Genomic DNA, 19264 nt, shown 5'->3' with positions numbered 1-19264 from the left:
CATGGCCGTCATCATAGACGGAAGCCACTACTGAAGCTGGCTCACAAGAAAGCCTGCAAACATTTTGTTTAAATTAACCTGTCCAAGAGCATGACATACTGGAAACATGTCCTGTAGTCTGATGATAAACTTGTTTGGTGACGAATTTCAAGAAAATTGTGTCTTGCCCACAGTCAAACATGGTGGTGGTAGCATCATAGTCTGGGGCTGCATGAGTGCTGCTGGTACTGGGGAGCTGCGATTCATTGAGGGGAACATGGATTCCAACATGTACTGTGACATTCTGAAGCAGAAAATGATGCCCTCACTTCAGAAACTGGGAAGGACAGTAGTTATTCCAACATAATAACTGCCTTAATGAGGAAGCAGAAGGTAAAGATGATGGAGTGGACAAGTATGTCTCCAGACCTGAACTCTATTGAGCACCTGTGGGGCATTCTCAAGCGGAAGGTGTAGAAGCGCCATGTGTCTAACATTCAGCAGCTCCGTGATGTCATTATGGACAAGTGGAAGAGGATCCCAGCAACAACCTCCTCGTAATTCCATGCCCAGGAGGATTAAAGCAGTGCAAGGTAACAATGGTGCTCATACGAAATATTGACATTTTAGACACAGTTTTGACATGTTCACTTAGGGTGTACTCACTTTTGTTGCCAGCTATTTTGACAATAATGGCTGCATGTTGAGTTTTTTTTGGAGGACAATAAATCTTTACTGGTATAAAAACTGCACTTTGACGAAAGTATATTTAAGTTTATTTGTATAGTATTGTCCCTTGAGAAAATACACATAAATGGTTGCTAAATTGTGAGAGCTGTACTCGCTTTTGTGAGATACCGTATAAAGCAGCACATGCAGTTGCATTCATTGCAGAGTATCAGTAAAACCATCAGAAAAGGTCTACAAGAACCTGGAAGTCTGGAAATTTGTCAGGAAGAGGACACATGAGCATGCTTTGGGATAGACCTGATTCACAGTAATGACCTCAGATCAATTCAGTCAGAGTTAATACATTTAATCAATATGTAAAAATCAATATAGGAATTGTTCCAGGAACACAAAATGACATTTTTTTTTTTTTTTATTATGGGCAGGTAAATCCATGGATTTTCAACTTGTCAAAATAACATGGTCTAAAGTGAAGTTAGCAGCCTGATTACACAGGCCTAGCTCTCTCTCACACACACACACTCTATCTATCTATCTATCTATCTATCTATCTATCTATCTATCTATCTATCTATCTATCTATCTATCTATCTATCTATACTGTATATGTAAACATATGTACAGTCAATAAATATAAAGGCTATAGCAGTGTAGACACTTAAAAAGTGCAAGTAAATAGTTAAGTTTATGGCAGTGAAAAATGTGCAGACACTGTTGTTATAAGGCTATTGCATTGAAAGAATGTGCAAAAGCTGAATATATATGTGTAATGTAAATGTGAAATATTAGGCAGGATGTACAGTATATATAATATATATATATACATAAATAAAATATAAGTGCAGATGTATGTAAGGCACAATATGTGTAGAGAATGATGGGTATAACAATTACAATATGCAATATGTACATTGTATGTACAACTTTACAGAAGTTATATACAGTTTTTTTATACAGTGATCTAACAGTGTAGTGTACCATTCAGCAGTGTGATGGTGGATGGAAAAAAGCCAGATGAAAGGAGGTTAAACAGTTTGTGACTGGGATGCGAAGAGTCCTTGATAATGCTGTGAGCTCTGCGCAGACATCTGCTGTGGTGAAGGTGCTCAACGGCAGGTTCAAAGGCACAGTGCCAGTGATGCGTTGAGTGATTCTGACCACCCTTTGCAGGGCTTTGCATTCACACACGGTGGAGCCTCCGTACCATACAGTGATTGAGTTGGTCAGGATGCTCTCCGCAGTGGTAAAACCTCCCTCAGAGGTGCTTATAGCAACGAAGGGAGAACCAGCTCTATATTAATGCTTATGATTTTGGGAAGAGATGTTAAATCCAGGAACCCCAACCTTGTTTGGCAATGCAGTTCACCAAGTGCTATGTTTTAGTAGTGTAGAATATTTTCCCTTTTTTTTTTTTTTTTTTTTTTTTTTTATAAAAAAAAAAAATAATAATTATATATAGTATTAGTATTTGGTTAGATACCTTTATGCAAGTGGCTTACAAAAGTGATTTGAGGTTTTTAGCAATAAATCCATTCTAATAATGGTTCATTGGGTCACAGACAAAGAATACCACCAGTCAAAAACCGTTAGGTGGAAATATAGTTATATTTAGAAAAACATATTTTTCCTTCAGCTGTCTCATGTTTTACATCTAAATGTTAACATTTATGCTAATTTAGTCAAATAAATCAAACTGTCAGCACTGGTAATAATGAACATGTAGTCCTTAAATTTTAGAATCACTTTTCTCTAAAAATAAATATGTAGAACATAGAGGGCCAATAGAGTACAATAACTGGTGGTGTGACTAGTGGCATTCCATTTGTCTTCCCTGTAGTTTTCTCGCATTGCTCCTGGCACGTAATATGTAGAATTATAATACTTCTCTCCCTATCTTCTTGTGGAATTCAGGAATTTATGGACATTATCTTGCAGCTTTGATTGAAAGGCGTTCAAAGGTAACCTGATTGGGTTCAAATATAACCAGTGGTTTATTTAATAGTAGACTTTTCGAGCTTTCTATACGTATATTTATTATGTCTGTGAGGCAAATATTCACTGAGATTTAGGTTGTTTTATTTATGTTTGTGTGAAGTGAGATGACAGAAAGCGCCCCCTGAATGTTTTCTATATTTTTGAAAAACACAGCTTTTTGTTGTTATTATGAGTGTATATAAATAAAAGTCCTTTACAGATTCAAATGGTGTATTGCTCTAATAAGACAGTAATTTAAGTTCTTTTTGGCGTTATGAGGAAAGCCGCCACGTTTGTTGACCCCCAGTGGGTTAATCGGAGCATCATAGTGGATTTTGATGTTTGATTTAAAACTTGGTGCATCAGTAAAACAAATGTTTTCGGTGAAGTTTAATTATTTGTTTTATATCTACATAAAGAAAGGACGTCGTGAATAAATGTATATTAAGCTGAGGGTTATAATTTCGCCTCTTGTATATGAAGTTTTTTATTTATGTTTATATTTGTGGTAAAAACGATCAAACAGAAATGCGCGCTGCATTAATCGCGCATTAATAAAATTGGTGTCGAAATTAATTTAAGTTTAATTAACTTTGACAGCCCTAAAAAATGTATTTAAATTTTGTTACCTAACGAATGTATCCAGGCTGAACATCTACCATATAGAACACAAGCAGAGAAAAGATGATGATGATCAGGTGATCAGATCAAATGTCTGTTCTCAGTCATGTTTACATCTCTGACTCCCTCTGTCTCATCCACGTTACCCCCAGACTTCTTGTTGCCTTCTGTCTTGCTCATCGTTATCTTCGTAAACTCATCTATGTCTGTGGTGTGAGAGCCAGGAAATTATACACCAATGGATTGAAAAAGCCGCGCAATGACAGGAGACAGGAGGTTGATAGGCTGAAAATGGCAAGCAATGAAAATATTGAAAATATTGACGTTTCACTAAATAGATTAAAACTAAAGTACCGAATTTGGTTTGAAAATGTACGAAGTAAGAAGTACAGACATTTGTGTAAAAATTTTATGAGTGCAGTAAGTAAATAAGTGAAGTAAGTAAAGTCCATTTAAGTACAGTAACAAACTTTTTGTACTTCATTACTTCCCAACCCTGATGCAGACAATCTACCATTCACATCCCTGTGAATACTTCAAGAAATGATAGCATTAGAATGAGCACATTGATATAAACTCAGTTTGAATTACGGCACACGCTGTAATCAGAGCTCTAGCTGTTCTAGAAAAAATTAGTTAACACTCATTTAAATAGGAGAATTCAAAAGAACTGTTGTATTACTTTTAATAGGAAAAAAAAATCTAAAGGACCTTAGTAATTCTTACTGTATTGTTTTGCTCTTATGATACTAATGTGATATTTCAGTGAACTCTGCTGTAGGAAAATATAGTTGTGTGAGGTCTTAAAATGACATGTTGTATGTTTGATATGTTAGGAGACACAGGGCAGGGATTACGGGCATGGGTTCGTGACGTTCTGGCACAAGACATGGCCTTTGAGCATATTCGTGTAATCTATCCCACAGCTCCACCAAGGTAATTCATAATATTTCAGCTTTATAATTCCAAAGCGGATATGATTTACTGACATATTCCTTGTTTGTGGTTAGCATTATCACATTTTAGAGACCACAGCTTTAATAGCAATATACTGCAATATACAGTACATGAAGGCTATAGCATAAATACCTTTTTTATTATTAATGATAATGAATTATATTTAATTATTACAAATAATAATATAAAACTGTTAAGTAATAATGCTTATTGATGATTGGATTGAAAAGAGTACCCTGACTTTTTTTTTTTCCCCCAAATTTGTGTCTTCTCAGGCCTTACACGCCTATGCATGGGGCACTGTCTCACGTGTGGTTTGACCGTTACAAAATCTCACGTGATTGCCCCGAGCATTTGGAGTCTATTGAAGAAATGTGCAGTAATGTAGGAGCCGTGGTCCAAGATGAGATCCGAGCTGGTGTACCCAAGCACAGGATGATTATCGGTATGACTCTGATGTTCTTCTCTGACCAGTTATCTCTCTTTCGTTTTTCTGCTTAGGTACTTGCACTTGTTCAAAATGTAGTCAAGTTTCAGGCCAGCGCTGTTCTATCTCTCCTTCACTGTATGGAATGAAGAATGAAACTTATCAAGTTTCTCATTCCTTTCATGTGTTGCCAATAGCAGGCTTGAAAGGAAGCTTTTTGGAAGATTCTCAGGTTTCTGCAGAGCTTAATCTCAAAATATTTGAGTTATCAGGTTCACACATAAATCATTATAAAATAAAAAAGAAATGGCAGGAAGTAGTGCTCTGAGAAAGAATCATATACTAGTCCAGGTAAAGTTCCCTTAGGAAATGTACAGGGGGTTGTATGGAGTAGAAGTCACGCAGAGGTTATTTATGTCAGGACTACCAGAAAGGTAAAAAAAAAATCAACCCCAACAGTTAGGGATTGGTTACCTCTCAAAGAAAGTAACATATAAATACCTATAAATAGGGAGAAAAACAAGACCTTGTGTGAAAGGATCTGTGTGGAAGGACAGAAAAGCCCCTGAACTCCGTTCCAGAGAAAGTGATTCAAAAAACACATGTTCCTGTGAGACTGCTGAAATATTATCTTCCTAAATCATAACATTTTGTCATTAACTATAAATACTCATTGGAGTCACTCTGCACGCTGGAGAAACAAAGTGGTCTGTTCCCTGAGTCCACTCCTAAAGCTGATGGACTGACAAGCGCCAGAACTTTCCATGGAAAACATTTTCAGGAAGATGAGAAATCGTAGACTATTATATGTTTTTCAATCTTTTAGGTGTATTGATCCATGGGAAAAGCCCTGGAGAAATAAGGTTTTAACACGCATGCGAGCTCACTAGCCAAACATGGACTCGAGAGAGCTTTGGAGATGGAGGTGATAGTTTGAAGGCTGGGGAAAATCGCTTTCACTGGAAAATAAATAGATCTGTCTTTACTTTGCTGTAGCTAATTAAGACACAGTTTCTTTGCCACTGATAATCACAATTCTCATGTCATCTCTGTCTGATGTTTAAAATGCATATAAACCCATGTACCTCTTCGCTCCTTCCACCGTGATGGGTACTTGTGCATATTCCCAGATGTGCCCAGATTTGCCCAAATGTGTGAAATTAAAGACAGGCTCATGGAAGAGTTTCAGAAAAATCTTAGTTTTGATGACGTGGAACTCAGAACTAGCTTTCTGCTTTTCTTCTATTTATTTATTTATTTTATTTCAACTTAAATTACTGTAGTTCAAATTGACGCTTACATGCACAATGATTTCTGTGTATGTAGGGCGCAAATCTGTCACTTAACTTTAGCTGTGAGCGCATCATCATATCATATCACAGCCACAAAGCAAAATGAAATACGGCTGCTTAACAAAATTTGCTGCCTATGCTTGAAAGCTGTTCAAGAAGCACAAAGGCAGAATTTACAACTGGGTTTGTCTGGCATCATAATGTGAGTTATTGGCTTCGTAACCTGAATATGCTGTTATGACCTGTCAAGGTGGCTTCTCTATGGGCGGAGCCATGGCATTGCACCTAGCCTGCAGGTATCACCACGATGTAGTTGGAGTATTTGCATTGTCCAGTTTCCTTAATACGGACTCTGTTGTATATCAGGTCAGTATATATTTTGGTCATTTATATAATCTTTTATAAAGCTGTGTATAAATGTTTTAGTTTGCCAAAACAAACTGAAACATACTGCCAAATTTACAAATGCAAATTTTTTTTCCTCAAAACTCTTCAAGGGATTGTAAGCTGCTATAGACACAGACTAACTCTTCCAGTTTTAATACTTCAATATTATTTTGTCCTAATTGAATGGTTAAATCTTATTTACCATAAAGTTCTGATTCGCTTCAGTTTGTTTTCCTTCAAGTTATTACTATGGCACAGAGTTTAAGAAATGGATGCACAGTCATTTGTGTGCACAGTCAAAATTAATAGGTTAATTTTGTGATATGACATACATTAGCAGCAACTCAAGCCAGTTATATGATTTGGAGACTATCCAGTTTGCATTAGTGTGCCTCTTTCTACAAGAATTTACAAACTGGAAGTAGTTCATTACAACTTTTTTTTTTGCAAATTGCAAATAAATTATTTTGTATTCACTTTGATAAATGAGGCCTGTTGCTGGTGTGTTTGAATTGACTCAGACAAGCTGATCTGAGTCACATCTTATTCATTTTTATCACCACATTATCTGTGTAAAGCTGCATTGAGACAATGTTCATTGTTAAAAGCGCTATACAAATAAAAATGAATCGAATTAAATTGAACTTGGGTGCACATTGTGGCATGTATTTCTTTAAGATTTTCTGCAGTTTTCCTCCTACAACACAAAATCATGTTCCAAGCATTCAAAAGTAAACCCAAAGTTTGTGCCTCTCCCTCTATGTGCAGGCTGTTGAAGAAGCCAAAGGCCATCACTTACCAGAGCTTCTTCAATGTCATGGCACAGCTGATGAGCTGGTGTCCCATGCCTGGGGTGAAGAGACTAGCAAGGTGCTGAAGAAAGCTGGCATGGCTACCTCCTTTCACTCATTCCCAGGGCTTAACCACCAGCTCTGCCTGGCTGAGATCGAGCTCCTACGTTCTTGGATTTTGAAAAAGCTTCCCTCTGAAAGCTTTTCCAATACCAGGTCGTAAGCTGTAAAGATTTTCCCTCTACATAAACCGATTTTTTTTAATAAATTGCTCTATTTGCCATGTATATCGACCTGCAGTGTTTTTATTTTCTATAAAATCAAAATAATTATTAAGTGTGTGCTGTTTTATAAACTGCCGAATAAATTGCACCTGCTCTTGATAATTTGTTTGCTATGGAACATTTTCAGCTTCTAAAAGCATTCATAAGTGTGGGTTAATGCAGCTATAAAACCTTTCTCTGGTGATTGTGCTCCATGTACATGTGTTGTGCTTGAAAAAAAACTGAAGTTATTGTGCACATTTCCCAGCTGGCAGCAGGAACCACATTAAAGTGTTGGCTTAAGACAGTGCCACGGTTCTGGGATGGCTGTTTTACCAAGCCTGCTTTCACTCATTATAGCTGTGGTCAGGCTGGAGGTGCAGGTAGAACTATCACACCACAAAGCAGGAATGCCACTCAGCTTTGTGGTCTGAAGTCGGATTCCTACCCATTGGACACCCTTTCCGTTTCCTGCAGGTTTGTAGTAGATCCCTTGTCTTCACTTTTCCTTTTTTCCCTTAAGCCCCAATATTGCTTTTTCTTTTTAAATCTGTTAAACACGTGTTTGGCCTGGGCTGTTTGCTCAGTGGACTCGGGCTACAGCACATATTGCTTTAGTAATGGTTATTGGGTGGAAGTGGTTAGTGATTTCACTGTTTTGATTGAGGTTGTGTTGACCTTTCACTTAATGTTATGCACAGGGGCCACAGTGCTCCTATGGTTTTAGGAAGCACAAACTTAAATTGACAGAGTGGTGATAGACTGTGTACAAGTATGTTTTTATGAAAATGAATAATGGTATTGAGTAATGAATAATATTAATGCTTTTTGCAGCTTCTCCATTAAATGGCTTCCTTTGGGATGGTATTATGTATAAAAGAAACTGAATTACATCACAAGATGACATTATTTAAGGGTGGCCTTAATGATTTTTATTGCAAGCATCTATATACATACAATAGTAAAATAACTTTTTTTTTGTTTTATTGTAAAGCAGTTAGTGATTCCAAATCCATTGGGAATAAAATATGAGCTGACAACAGTCACTTTCATGTCCTATATATAGAATAGCCTTTTGGTTCCCTGGTGGTCTAGTGGTTAGGATGCGGCGCTCTCACCTCTGCGGCCCGGGTTCGATCCCCGGTCAGGGAACCGACCCCAGCAATTAGGGTTGCACAAGCCTTAGTGCCGGTCCCAAGCCCGGATAAATGGGGAGGGTTGCGTTAGGAAGGGCATCCCACCCACAAAAACATGTGCCAAATCAAGCATGCGGATGATCCGCTGTGGCGACCCCTAACGGGAGAAGCCGAAAGAAAGTTTATATAGAATAGCCTTTATTTGTCACATTAACATTACAGCGAAATTTGTTCTTCGCATATCCCAGCTTGCTCAGAAGCTGGGGTCAAAGCGCAGGGTCTTGCTCAAGGGCCCAAGAGTGGCAGCTTGCCGATACCGGAGCTTGAACCCCCGACCTTCCGATCAGTAACCCAGCACCTTAACCACTGAGCTACCACTCCCCCTGCTCAAAACAGTTTGGCAGTAAGGCCCAGTTTTACGATGTCAATAATGTTTGTTAAGGTGAAATAAGCATTGATCTTTTATATGCTTCCATTCTTGCTACTGCATGGCCCCTCAAATGGCCAACATTATCTACCGTAATTTCCGGACTATAAAGCGCACCCAAATATAAGCCGCACCCACTAAATTTGACAAAGATTTTTATTTTGAACATAAATACGCCGCACCTGTCTATAAGCCGCAATGTTTACATTGAAACTAATGAACTTTACACAGGCTTTAACGAAAGACAGTGTCTGTTACACGGCTTGTATCTAAACAGTAGCCTACCAAGAAAGTCATTGTTCACTGTCTTCCTCCTTCCTTTCACAACTATTTCTCTCTGGAGTTTTTCTTTTGGCATCGTCGTGCATTTAAAAATCACCATCGGTGAAGCTTTTCTCCCGATGCCGTGCAGCTCAGAACACAGGTGAAGTGTGGTTTTTCATGCCCGGTTGTTTTCAGCGTGATGAATGATTCGCATTTCCTGTAGACAGTCCGAGTGAGCGGCAGGTCAGAGGAACCTCATCCATATTTATGATGTGGTGCGGCCCGATTCAGTGGGAGCGCATCTGATTTCATATTTAATATATAATATATTTAACATTGGTTCACCTGAACCCATTCGCCAATTTCATTAGTCTAATGTTTTGTCGCTCAGTTTTTTTGGCTTGAAGTTTGTGAAACTGGGAAAAACCCAGAAAAAATCCATAAATTAGCCGCTTCGTTGTTTAAGCCGCGGGGTTCAAAGCGTGGGGAAAAAGTGGCGGCTTATAGCCTGGAAAATACGGTACTGTATTTTATGTGCCATTTTTCTTTTCTTTTTTTCTTTTTTTCGAAATAGTTAATGATGGGGTAATGTGATGACAACAGCAGATTTTGGTGTCTTTTGTTCCAGTTATACCACAGCAATTTGCCACTGCTTACAATTTATAGTCTGTTTATTTACCAGTGTATTTTTGTTTCTTTCTTGAGGTTTATTAAGACATAAAACCTGCAACTAATGAGAAAGATCATTGATTTTATGCTCTCTCATGTCAAGACACATTAAGTTACTGTTTCCTCTGCCTTAAGACTGACACTAGAGACTCCTTCCTCCTCTAAGATAGCTTCAACTTATTAACAAATACACACAGAATGTGCATCATGCTAGTCCCTAAGTAAGCTGCATGTTATAGTACTAACTATAGAAATTATATTTTATTAAAGTGAGTGCTGTTTTAAAAAAATGAACACCTTCTAACCAATCAGAAATCAGCATTCAACAGCAGCTTTCTCTTTCTAGTTATGTATAAAAAGCCAGCAGTAGCTCTGTCTTCTGCCCCTTTCATTCTCCCACACCTTATTGCCTCCTCACTCCACCCAATCCTTCAGCCTTCCTCTCCCTCAGTACACCTCCTTCACTTTCTTCAGTTCTACTGTTAGGGAGCTGGGGCCGGATTAAAGTTCAGACGTTTTTTATGATTTAATGCCCAGGCTAGGTAGGGGTAATGAAGAAGGCTCCATGCTGTCTACTCCTTATGAGTTGAAATCAGGTAAGGAAATAAAGAACTGTCAGTCTTTAAAAGAATATTATCTTTACAATAAGGAAGCAGTGAAGCGGTTGAGGTCAGACAAATATAATGTAATCTCAGACTCTTTATTGTTGTCCATCATTCATAAGTAATATCCTTATACAAACTCCTAACAATAGCTGTACAGTTCAAACATGGTGAACTCTTCGTGACTCCACTTCAAATGACAAGACATCCTTATATTTTCTCATCTTACACCCTCTGTCTCTCTGTGTATGTATCCTAAAGAGCTTGCATTTTTCTTTGACGAGCCCACCTTTCTTTAAATTGTGTTTCATCCACTTAGATGATAATCCGCTTCACAGCGCATGTGTCAGATGGAAAGAACGCTAATCTGGAAGAGGTGCAGAGCTTGGGCTTTTGGCAGCCAGTTTCCACTGCACACTAGTTTCCATGTGGTGCTGCTCCAGAGGCCTGGAGAAGCCTGTTTAGGAAACAACGGTGTTGACAGGGTCCAGATTGCTTTTTTAAAGGGTCACACTCTACTGGACAATTGACCCGCAACCTAAAACCACACTTCCCTGTCATGTTGGAGAAAGAGAAGTGGCAGACTACAACCAGAGAATGTCAATTAGAACCCAAAGTGCACTAAGTGAGTGTAGACCATATTGTACAAAGAAGCAAGTCACTCATGCCATATGATCTCCATCAACAGACCTTTACCTTTGAGTTGAGTTTTATACTCAAACAGATGTTCATTTAAATCATACATCAGTCTGCAAACTGTGTTGAGGTTCTTACCGAGTTGCTCATCTTTGGAGACAGTGAGGTGACAGGAGCTTTCTATGATATATTACCTGTTTAGGCTAGGAATTAAAGATGAGCATGCTTGTAGGAAAAGCAGCAATAACAGGTGAATGATGCAACCTAAAGCAAAGTGGAGGAATATTACTAGCATGCCCTACTGTGCTGTTTGAGAAAATCAATCAAAACATTCTAAACGGACATGATTGAGGAATTCAACAGAACAGTGATATAATAGCTAAAGGAAGAACCAGTTTGTAGTAAACATTTTTACAAGCAGTAGTCTTCCTTGAAATCTGTTTCATATTTTAAACCTAATTGCTGATGTCATTTAATTACTCTTATACTGACCTGTGAATGTTCTTAATGCTGTTCTGAGAGAAATGTTATCTACACAAGTACAAGAAGCTATACTGGAAAAGCAGATAAATTAATCAACAATTAATTTGACCACAAAGGTTATGTAAAAAATAATTTGTCCTTGGGGAAGATATAAGCAGATTTTTTTTGCCACTTAGAAAATAGTATACCACTAGCCTTATATAGTGCTTGGGATGTATGTTGATTGCTTCTTGGAATTCATTTGATATAGCAAATTATAGACAAATTACAGCTTTGTTGCATTACAATCTAAAAATATAAAGTTAACATTAAAAAAAAAGTGTTTATTTTTTTCCTCATGGTTTCATATATCAGTCTTAAATACAGTTAAGTTTGCATGTACCTTTTAGGCCTTGGGGGAATTTTGGGTTAGTGTTATCATCTTGGCTCTTGCTGTTAACACACTACTTCATGCTTGATTTATGTGTGTGTCTGTATGTTATCACCTGTAATGACTCACCTCACCATTGACTTAATCCACATCCTTAATGTCTATCATATTTTCTGTTTACCTCATTTCCCCTTCCTCCTTAATTTCGATTGCTGACAAAGCAGTCCAAGAGACTACTCGGCCACCCCTGAGTACAAAGAGTGCTACCCTTTTTATTTTGAACTTACTGTTTGTGAATGGGCTTCTCAGAATTGTATATGTTCAGATGCTGTAGTGTCGAATGACATAAGCATGATGAATACTTCTTACACCGGTGAGTCTCAACCACCATTGTTGGACCTCCATGCTGGCAGACCTGCACAGTTAAACTCTGTGAGCTTCTGCCCCAGGGCAATTTATGCTGTGAGAGGCTGTTAAGAAAAATTTTTTGCTTAGCTCATCAGTATTGTCCCAATTCATTTGACTTTTTCCTGTTCCTTATGGATGTGCTTTATGGCCATTAACACATCATTAACAAGGCTCTACACTGAGTTTGTATTTAGTAGTGCACACAAACACAAATAGTCGTTCTTTTCTGGTAGTATTGGGTAATACACTCCTAAATCTAAATCTAAGAGATGTTTTGAAGAACTATAAATCCATTCACCAGTAATTCAAATATAGTTTAGTGCCATACCTAAATTAATGAAGTGAATTGTTAAATAGCTTAATAATCCTTACACTGGTATAAATGCAGACTTGTTTAACATAATGATATCACTCTCAAATTTACTCATGTCTCGTTTCAGGCAATTCTTTCTTACTAGTCATACTGCATATATTTCATATGTGGTAATGTCATTGCAATATGACTCATTTGTGTGTCTGCCTCTCTCCTTCTCTCTTTGCACTCTCACTCTCCTTTTTTTTTTGTGTGTTTATGTGAATTTTATCTGGAAAGCGTTATGACTTGCCAAGAGAACACTCATCCTTCTTTGAGACAGTCAACACATGGTATAAAATTTTGGAATTAAGATGTCGAATACCTTACAACAGATCAGACTTCGGTTTCGAGATGGTGATGTCACTATGGCCCCGGTGTCTAGAAAGATTACTCATGCCGTCTTTTGGACTCAGTGATATCATCACTGTTTTGTGAATCACTTGTTGTATCTGCACTTTTAGATATTAGGCTAGTAAATGAGAAGGAATGCGTTCTTTTGAGGGAATTCTTGGAACGTTGTGATTGTTATTATGGAACCACAGGAATACATTTTGTGTGATTTTACAAAAGTGTATAACTGGGAGATTTTGTGCCCGCATGTGTAGTCTGTTGTTTCACCTACACATAGTCAGGCCCAGGCACACAGTGCTCCTGATAGGTTTTCCTGTGATTAGAAATGCAGTTGCAGGCGACCGCCAGCGGAAAGAGGTGGTGTTGACTCAGGGCCCCGTGGGGACACTCTTGTTTTTGTGTGGTGTTCAGGGGCTGGGCAGCTGGAGTGACAGAAATTCACTCAGCCGTTTTTCTTTTTTTTTCACTGTCCACTGCTTTATTTGGGCTGTGTAAGGCCATCACTGCCAGAGCAAACCTCTCACTTTAGCGCGCAAGGCCTAGCTCAAGGATAAACACTCTTTTCTCCAATCACAATACTTTCTGCCTGGTGCTGCTTATTTTGAATTGAGATCATGTTCAAATTTCACACCATTTAACATTTCAAAGTGTGATCAAATCATCGAGTGCATTTATTTCCTTTCATTTCTTTTTTTTTTTTCCCTTCTCAGTTCCAAGATGTTCTTTCTCGTCTTTGAACCCAACGAGATGAGAAAAAGTAAATTGTCCGAATTTTTCATTAATTACCCGCCAATGTAATCTGAATTTGATTTCGGTTTTCATTTTTAAATTTAGGTAGTCATTGACAGTCCCCAAAGGTTTACACAAGTGCCTTGAGTAGGTTCCATCTTTCACATTGGGCCCACATCCAACATACATATTATTCTAACATCCGTGCCGCCATGAGACAGTGCCTGCACTGTGTTCAGAGATGCCATCAATGGCTCTCCCCATTTAAGGTATGTGGTAAGTCTGAGGAGTCTAACACCACATGCCTAACTGGCAGCAACATGTGGACAATGTTAAAATCTTCAGCAAACCTTTGTTTTAGTTTAAACATTTTCAATGATGGGCTTTAACTATTTATTGTATACATATAGTTAACACACATAAATATATCACATGCTTATCTCTATCGACTATCGATGGAATGATGTTGCTTCCTGATCCACCAGAAGAGAAATCATCACTAGCATACTTCAGAAGATGGGGTCTCCTGCCAAAAGAAAAGGCTTTGTGTTCATATCACTCCAGTCAAATCACTGTCTGTGCTAACTTGCCAGTGCTCTCTTTTCTGGATATATAGAGGGAAAATTAAATACAAGTCTGTCTGTTAAGGTAAATTAGTTTGAAGTTTAATATTTTTTTGCTGCTGCTAATGTCACTTGATTTGCCAATTAACCAAATCTAAACAAAAAAACAAAACAAATGTATTTTATTAAAAAAAAATAATAATAAATAAAAATGTTTTTTGAGTATGTAGATACTTTCTGACTTTCACTACAGTACATATTTAGGCCAGGTTCATACTTCCAAACCTTTTTATTAAACAGAGCAATCGTCATCTCCAATGTTTATTTTTTATTTTTTTATGATTCTCTATAAATTCCCCAGAAATCTGTCATTAGCTATTATTGATGTTGACCTGCAGATAAAGCTCCACATAACAGAAGTCTTCTGTCCATCATCTTCATTATGGACAATGCACCCTAAAACAGAGAATTATTCAGCTCTATTCCGTGAATGAACCTTAATCTTTCAGTCACTTCCTAGAGCTTATAATTATAGTTATGGATTTGAGCATAGATAAAATGTTAAATTGAGAGCTTTGGTTTTATCCAGACAAAGTGTCACTACCACAGACCAGGACTGTGACTGTAACATCGCTGCTGCTTTTTGACAATTGATCTACACACAATCCCGAACAGGGACAAAGCAAAAAACAGTTTTTAAATGCATCTTTGGGAATTAAGCAGAAACTGAAATCTCCTATTTATATGTGCATTAAGGCCTTAATAGAAACCTATTTTAAAGCTTTGAGTGTGTTGTTTTTTTTGTTTTTTTTGTTTTTTTTTTTTTTTTGGTATACACTTGGTACACCAGGATTTAGGTAGTTTTTTTTTTCATTCTTCCCTGCGGATTCTTTAAAGTTCATTAAGAATGACTGCAGGACGTCTGTAAACAGCTATTTACAAATAGGTGTCCTCAGATGTTCTATTCGGTTCAAGTCTGAAAATAATCCTATTTTTATTTTATTTGTTTCTATTCTATTTTATTATTTTTCACACTTTCCAATATGATCTTGTTATTTCTTTTTATTTCTTTTTTCTTTTATTTTTTTTTTATTCCATTTTATGTAACAGGACTGTTGTAAAAAGCATTTTACTGCATGTTGTACTGTGTATGATTAAGTATGTGACAAATAATAATTTTTATTTTAAATTTGAGTCTGGGCCAATCTAGCATTGTCCTATTTGTAGGCTTCAGGCTGTCCTACTGTAAGTTGAACTTCAGGTTGTGTGCAATTGTGAGAAATGGAAAATCCCTTGGACTTCAGGGCTTGGTTTTTGATCTGACATGCATTGCATGAGTTGTGGGACCTTTACACACAGGTGTTTGCTTTTTTGAATCATGTCAAATTAGGGAAATTTGCTAGTAGAAAATAATCAAAGCAAGCAGGATGCACCTGAGTTCAAGCTTAAGTGCCTTAGCCAAGGGTTTGAATACTACATACAGTCTCCTTTTCTTTACTTCTTTACTTTGACTGCCTTTTGATCTTTTGTTGAATTTTTCACAAAAATACTGACTCAAGGCTATCAAACAATTGCAAACACTTCTTTCTTCTTTTTCTTTCGGCTGCTCTACAGTGGATCATCTGTCTCCATTTTTAATCCTGTCCATCCTCATTACTTCCAATGAAAATCTCAGCATCTTTAGCTCTGCCACCTCCAGCTCCACCTCCTGTCTTTTAGTCAATTCCAAGTCCTATAAACTTTCCCTTTCACTCTTGCAGATACCCTTTTATCACAAATCACTCTTCTCCACCCACTTCACCCCTTCTTGCACTCCTTTCTTCACTTCTCTAACACACTCTCCATTACTTTGCCCTGTTGACCCCAGGTACCTGAACTCCTCCACCTTCTCCACCTCTTCTCCCTGCAACTGCACCACTCCACTGCCCTCCCTCTCATTCACACACATGTACTCTGTCTTACTCCTACTGACTTTCTTTCCCCTTCTCTCCAGCGCATACCTCCACCTCTTAAGGCTCTTCTTAACCTGCTCCCTACTCTCGCCACAAATCACAGTATCACCCGCACTCATCATAGTCCACGGAGACTCCTGTCTGACCTCGTCCGTCAACCTGTCCACCACCACTGCAAACAGGAAAGGGCTCAGAGCCGATCCTTGATGCAGTCATACCTCCACCATGAGCCAGTCTGTCGTTCCTACTGCACAATTCACTGCTGTCTCGCTGTCCTGCACCACCCTTGCATACTTTTTTGACACACCTGACTTTCTCATACAATACCACAACTCCTGTCTTGTCACCCTGTTGTATGATTTCTCTAGATCCACAAACACACAATGCAACTTCTTCTGACCTTCTCTATACTTCTCCATCAACATCCTCAAAGCAAATATTGTCTGTAGTGCTCTTCCTTGGCATGAAACTCTTTCCCACAACTTCATGGTGTGACTGATTAAATTTATTTCCCTGTAGTTTCTGCAGATCTGTACATCTCCATACATAAACATTGGTACCAGCACACTCCTTCTCCATCCTCTCACCTTCCAAAATCTTGTTAAACAATTTTGTTTAAAACTCCACTGCAATCTCTCCTAAATATCTCCATGCTTCTATGTGTATGTCATCTGGTCCTACCGACTTTCCACTCTTTATCCTTTTAATCGCTGCTTTCACTTCCTCCTTACGAATCCTATCCACTTCCTGCTTCACCGTCTCCACATTATCCAACCTTTTCTCTGTCAGCTTCCTTATTCAACATCAAAATACTCCCTCTATCTTCTCAACACATCCTCCTCACTCTCCTCACAAAGTCTCAACACACTCCTCACATGAACACATTTCCAACTACATCCTTTATTGCTGTAACTTGCAGCACATCATTCCCTGCACTTCCTCATTCCACCACCACATCTCTTTGTCTTTCTTTCTATTTCCAGATGTCACACCAATTACCTTTCTAGCTGTCTCCCTTATCACTTCTGCAGTAGTTGCCCAATTATCCAGCACCACCTCACCACCGAGACCTTGTCTGACCTCTTTCCTGAACCTCACACTACAGTCTTCCTCCTTTAGTTTCCACCGTCTTATTCCTTTTTCAGTCTTCACTCTCCTTCTCTTCTTTTTCACCTTCAAAGCCATCCTACAGACCACCCTCTGATGCTGTCTAGCTACCCTGTCCACTGCCAACACCTTACACTCTCCAATTTCTTTAAGGTTGCATCTCCTGCATAGAATGTAGTCCACCTATGTGCACCTTCCTCCACTCTTATACATCACAGTATGATCCCTTTCTTCTTAAAATAAGTATTTACCACTGCCATTCTCATCTTTTTAGCAAAATCTACCTCCATCTACACTTCCACATTACCTTAAAGCCATACCATTACCTCTGTTACCTTTACCTACTTGCCCATTTAAATCTGCCCCAATCACCAATCTTTTATTCTTAGGTACACCTTCTACTACTTCATCTAATTCACTCCAAAATTTTTACTTCTCCTCCATCTCACAATCCACTTGTGGAGCACAGGCACTGATGACATTTCTCATCACCCCTTAAACTTCCAGCTTTACGTTCATCACACCATCAGAAACTCTCTTCACCTCCACTACTGTACTCTACCTTCAGAATCACCCCTACACCATTTCTCTTTCCATCTACACCATGATAGAACAGTTTATACCCACCTCCAATGTTCCTGGCTTTTCCACCTGCTCTCCTGAACACACAACATATCTACCTTTCTCCTCTGCATCAAATTAGCTACCAGTCATAGTACCAACATTTAAAGTGCCCACCCTAACCTCTACTCTCCTACACTTCTCCTTTTCCTGCTGTTTATGTAGACGTGACTCCAGTTTGCTAGACACTGGATACTGGAACTTAAAACAGAATAAGGTTCTATGGTCATGTGAATCCAAGATAAAACCAAGATAAAAAGTTCTTTAATGTTTGTCTGCCGGAGAACCTGGATATTTTGTTAGTATTTGTGGCAACATCTCAAATTCCTTGTTGTGTATTGTCTGGCTTCATAATGGGCAAGAATAGACTCAGAGCTGTTATCATGGCAAATGGATGTAGCAAAGAAGTATTGAATTAAAGAGTGCCAATAATTGTGTCAAACATTCTGTTTTGCTTTGATTCTAAAAATATTACATTATTTATTCATACATATACATGTATACATTATACACTACATTAAAGTTTTCCTTGCATTGATTCATGGAAAAGAAAAATTACATTCTGTACAGCTAGATACATTAAACATTAACTGTTATGTGGAATTTGATGGAATGATTTCTCAGTCTGGAATGATACTCCTACTGAGAAGTGGAACAAAAAATCAGTATGTCTCAAATTAATCACATAATATCTAGCTAATGGCATGATGTATCTGCCCAGTAGTACTAGACATTCTGGAGAGCATTCCAGCAGTAAGAATCCATCCAGTGGTTGATACACAGCATTGCATTACAGACAGACTGTTCTTGTATTTGACATGCATTTTGATAGTTGGTGGTTGCCAGGTTCTCTGAGCTGTGACATTTTGTGCCAGATTCACGAGGCGTTCAAGGGTGTGTTGTTTATGAGACCACTGATTGTTTTAACAGAGACATTTCTTTTATATTTTATTCTATTAATAGAAGTGCTGTAAAAATCCAACCTCTTATGTAACACATTCTTAAAAGTGAGCAGTTGTTTAAGCCATTCGAAATCTAACGAAGTGAAAAGCCATTTAATGCATTTCATATGTTAAGAGATGATTACTGACATCTTTAATAATGTAATGTAGAATGGGAGAGACTAACCATACATGTGTGTAAACTCCACTCATAATGGCAAAACACAAGCTCAAATTGTATTTTGATCCTTGTGTGCTCTATAACTGAT

At 38.1% G+C, this 19264-nt stretch overlaps 1 protein-coding gene across 1 annotated transcript in view; it reads left to right on the top strand.

Annotated features, from left to right (window-relative positions):
* The window catches only part of lyplal1 (lysophospholipase like 1), a 9065-nt gene extending 1660 nt beyond the window's left edge, over positions 1-7405 (top strand). Inside the window, exons 2-5 of the mRNA XM_083549103.1 lie at positions 4101-4200; positions 4497-4666; positions 6191-6306; positions 7096-7405. Of these exons, the coding sequence (XP_083405229.1) occupies positions 4101-4200; positions 4497-4666; positions 6191-6306; positions 7096-7341 (632 nt within the window). The 3' untranslated portion in view covers positions 7342-7405. The remainder of the gene's footprint in view (positions 1-4100; positions 4201-4496; positions 4667-6190; positions 6307-7095) is intronic.
* Positions 7406-19264: the final 11859 nt, after the last annotated feature.

This window comes from Silurus aristotelis (genome assembly GCF_946808225.1).
Source record: "Silurus aristotelis genome assembly, chromosome: 1".
In the NCBI taxonomy this organism is placed as follows: Eukaryota; Metazoa; Chordata; class Actinopteri; order Siluriformes; family Siluridae; genus Silurus; species Silurus aristotelis.
This window is presented reverse-complemented; position numbering and strand designations above follow the sequence as displayed.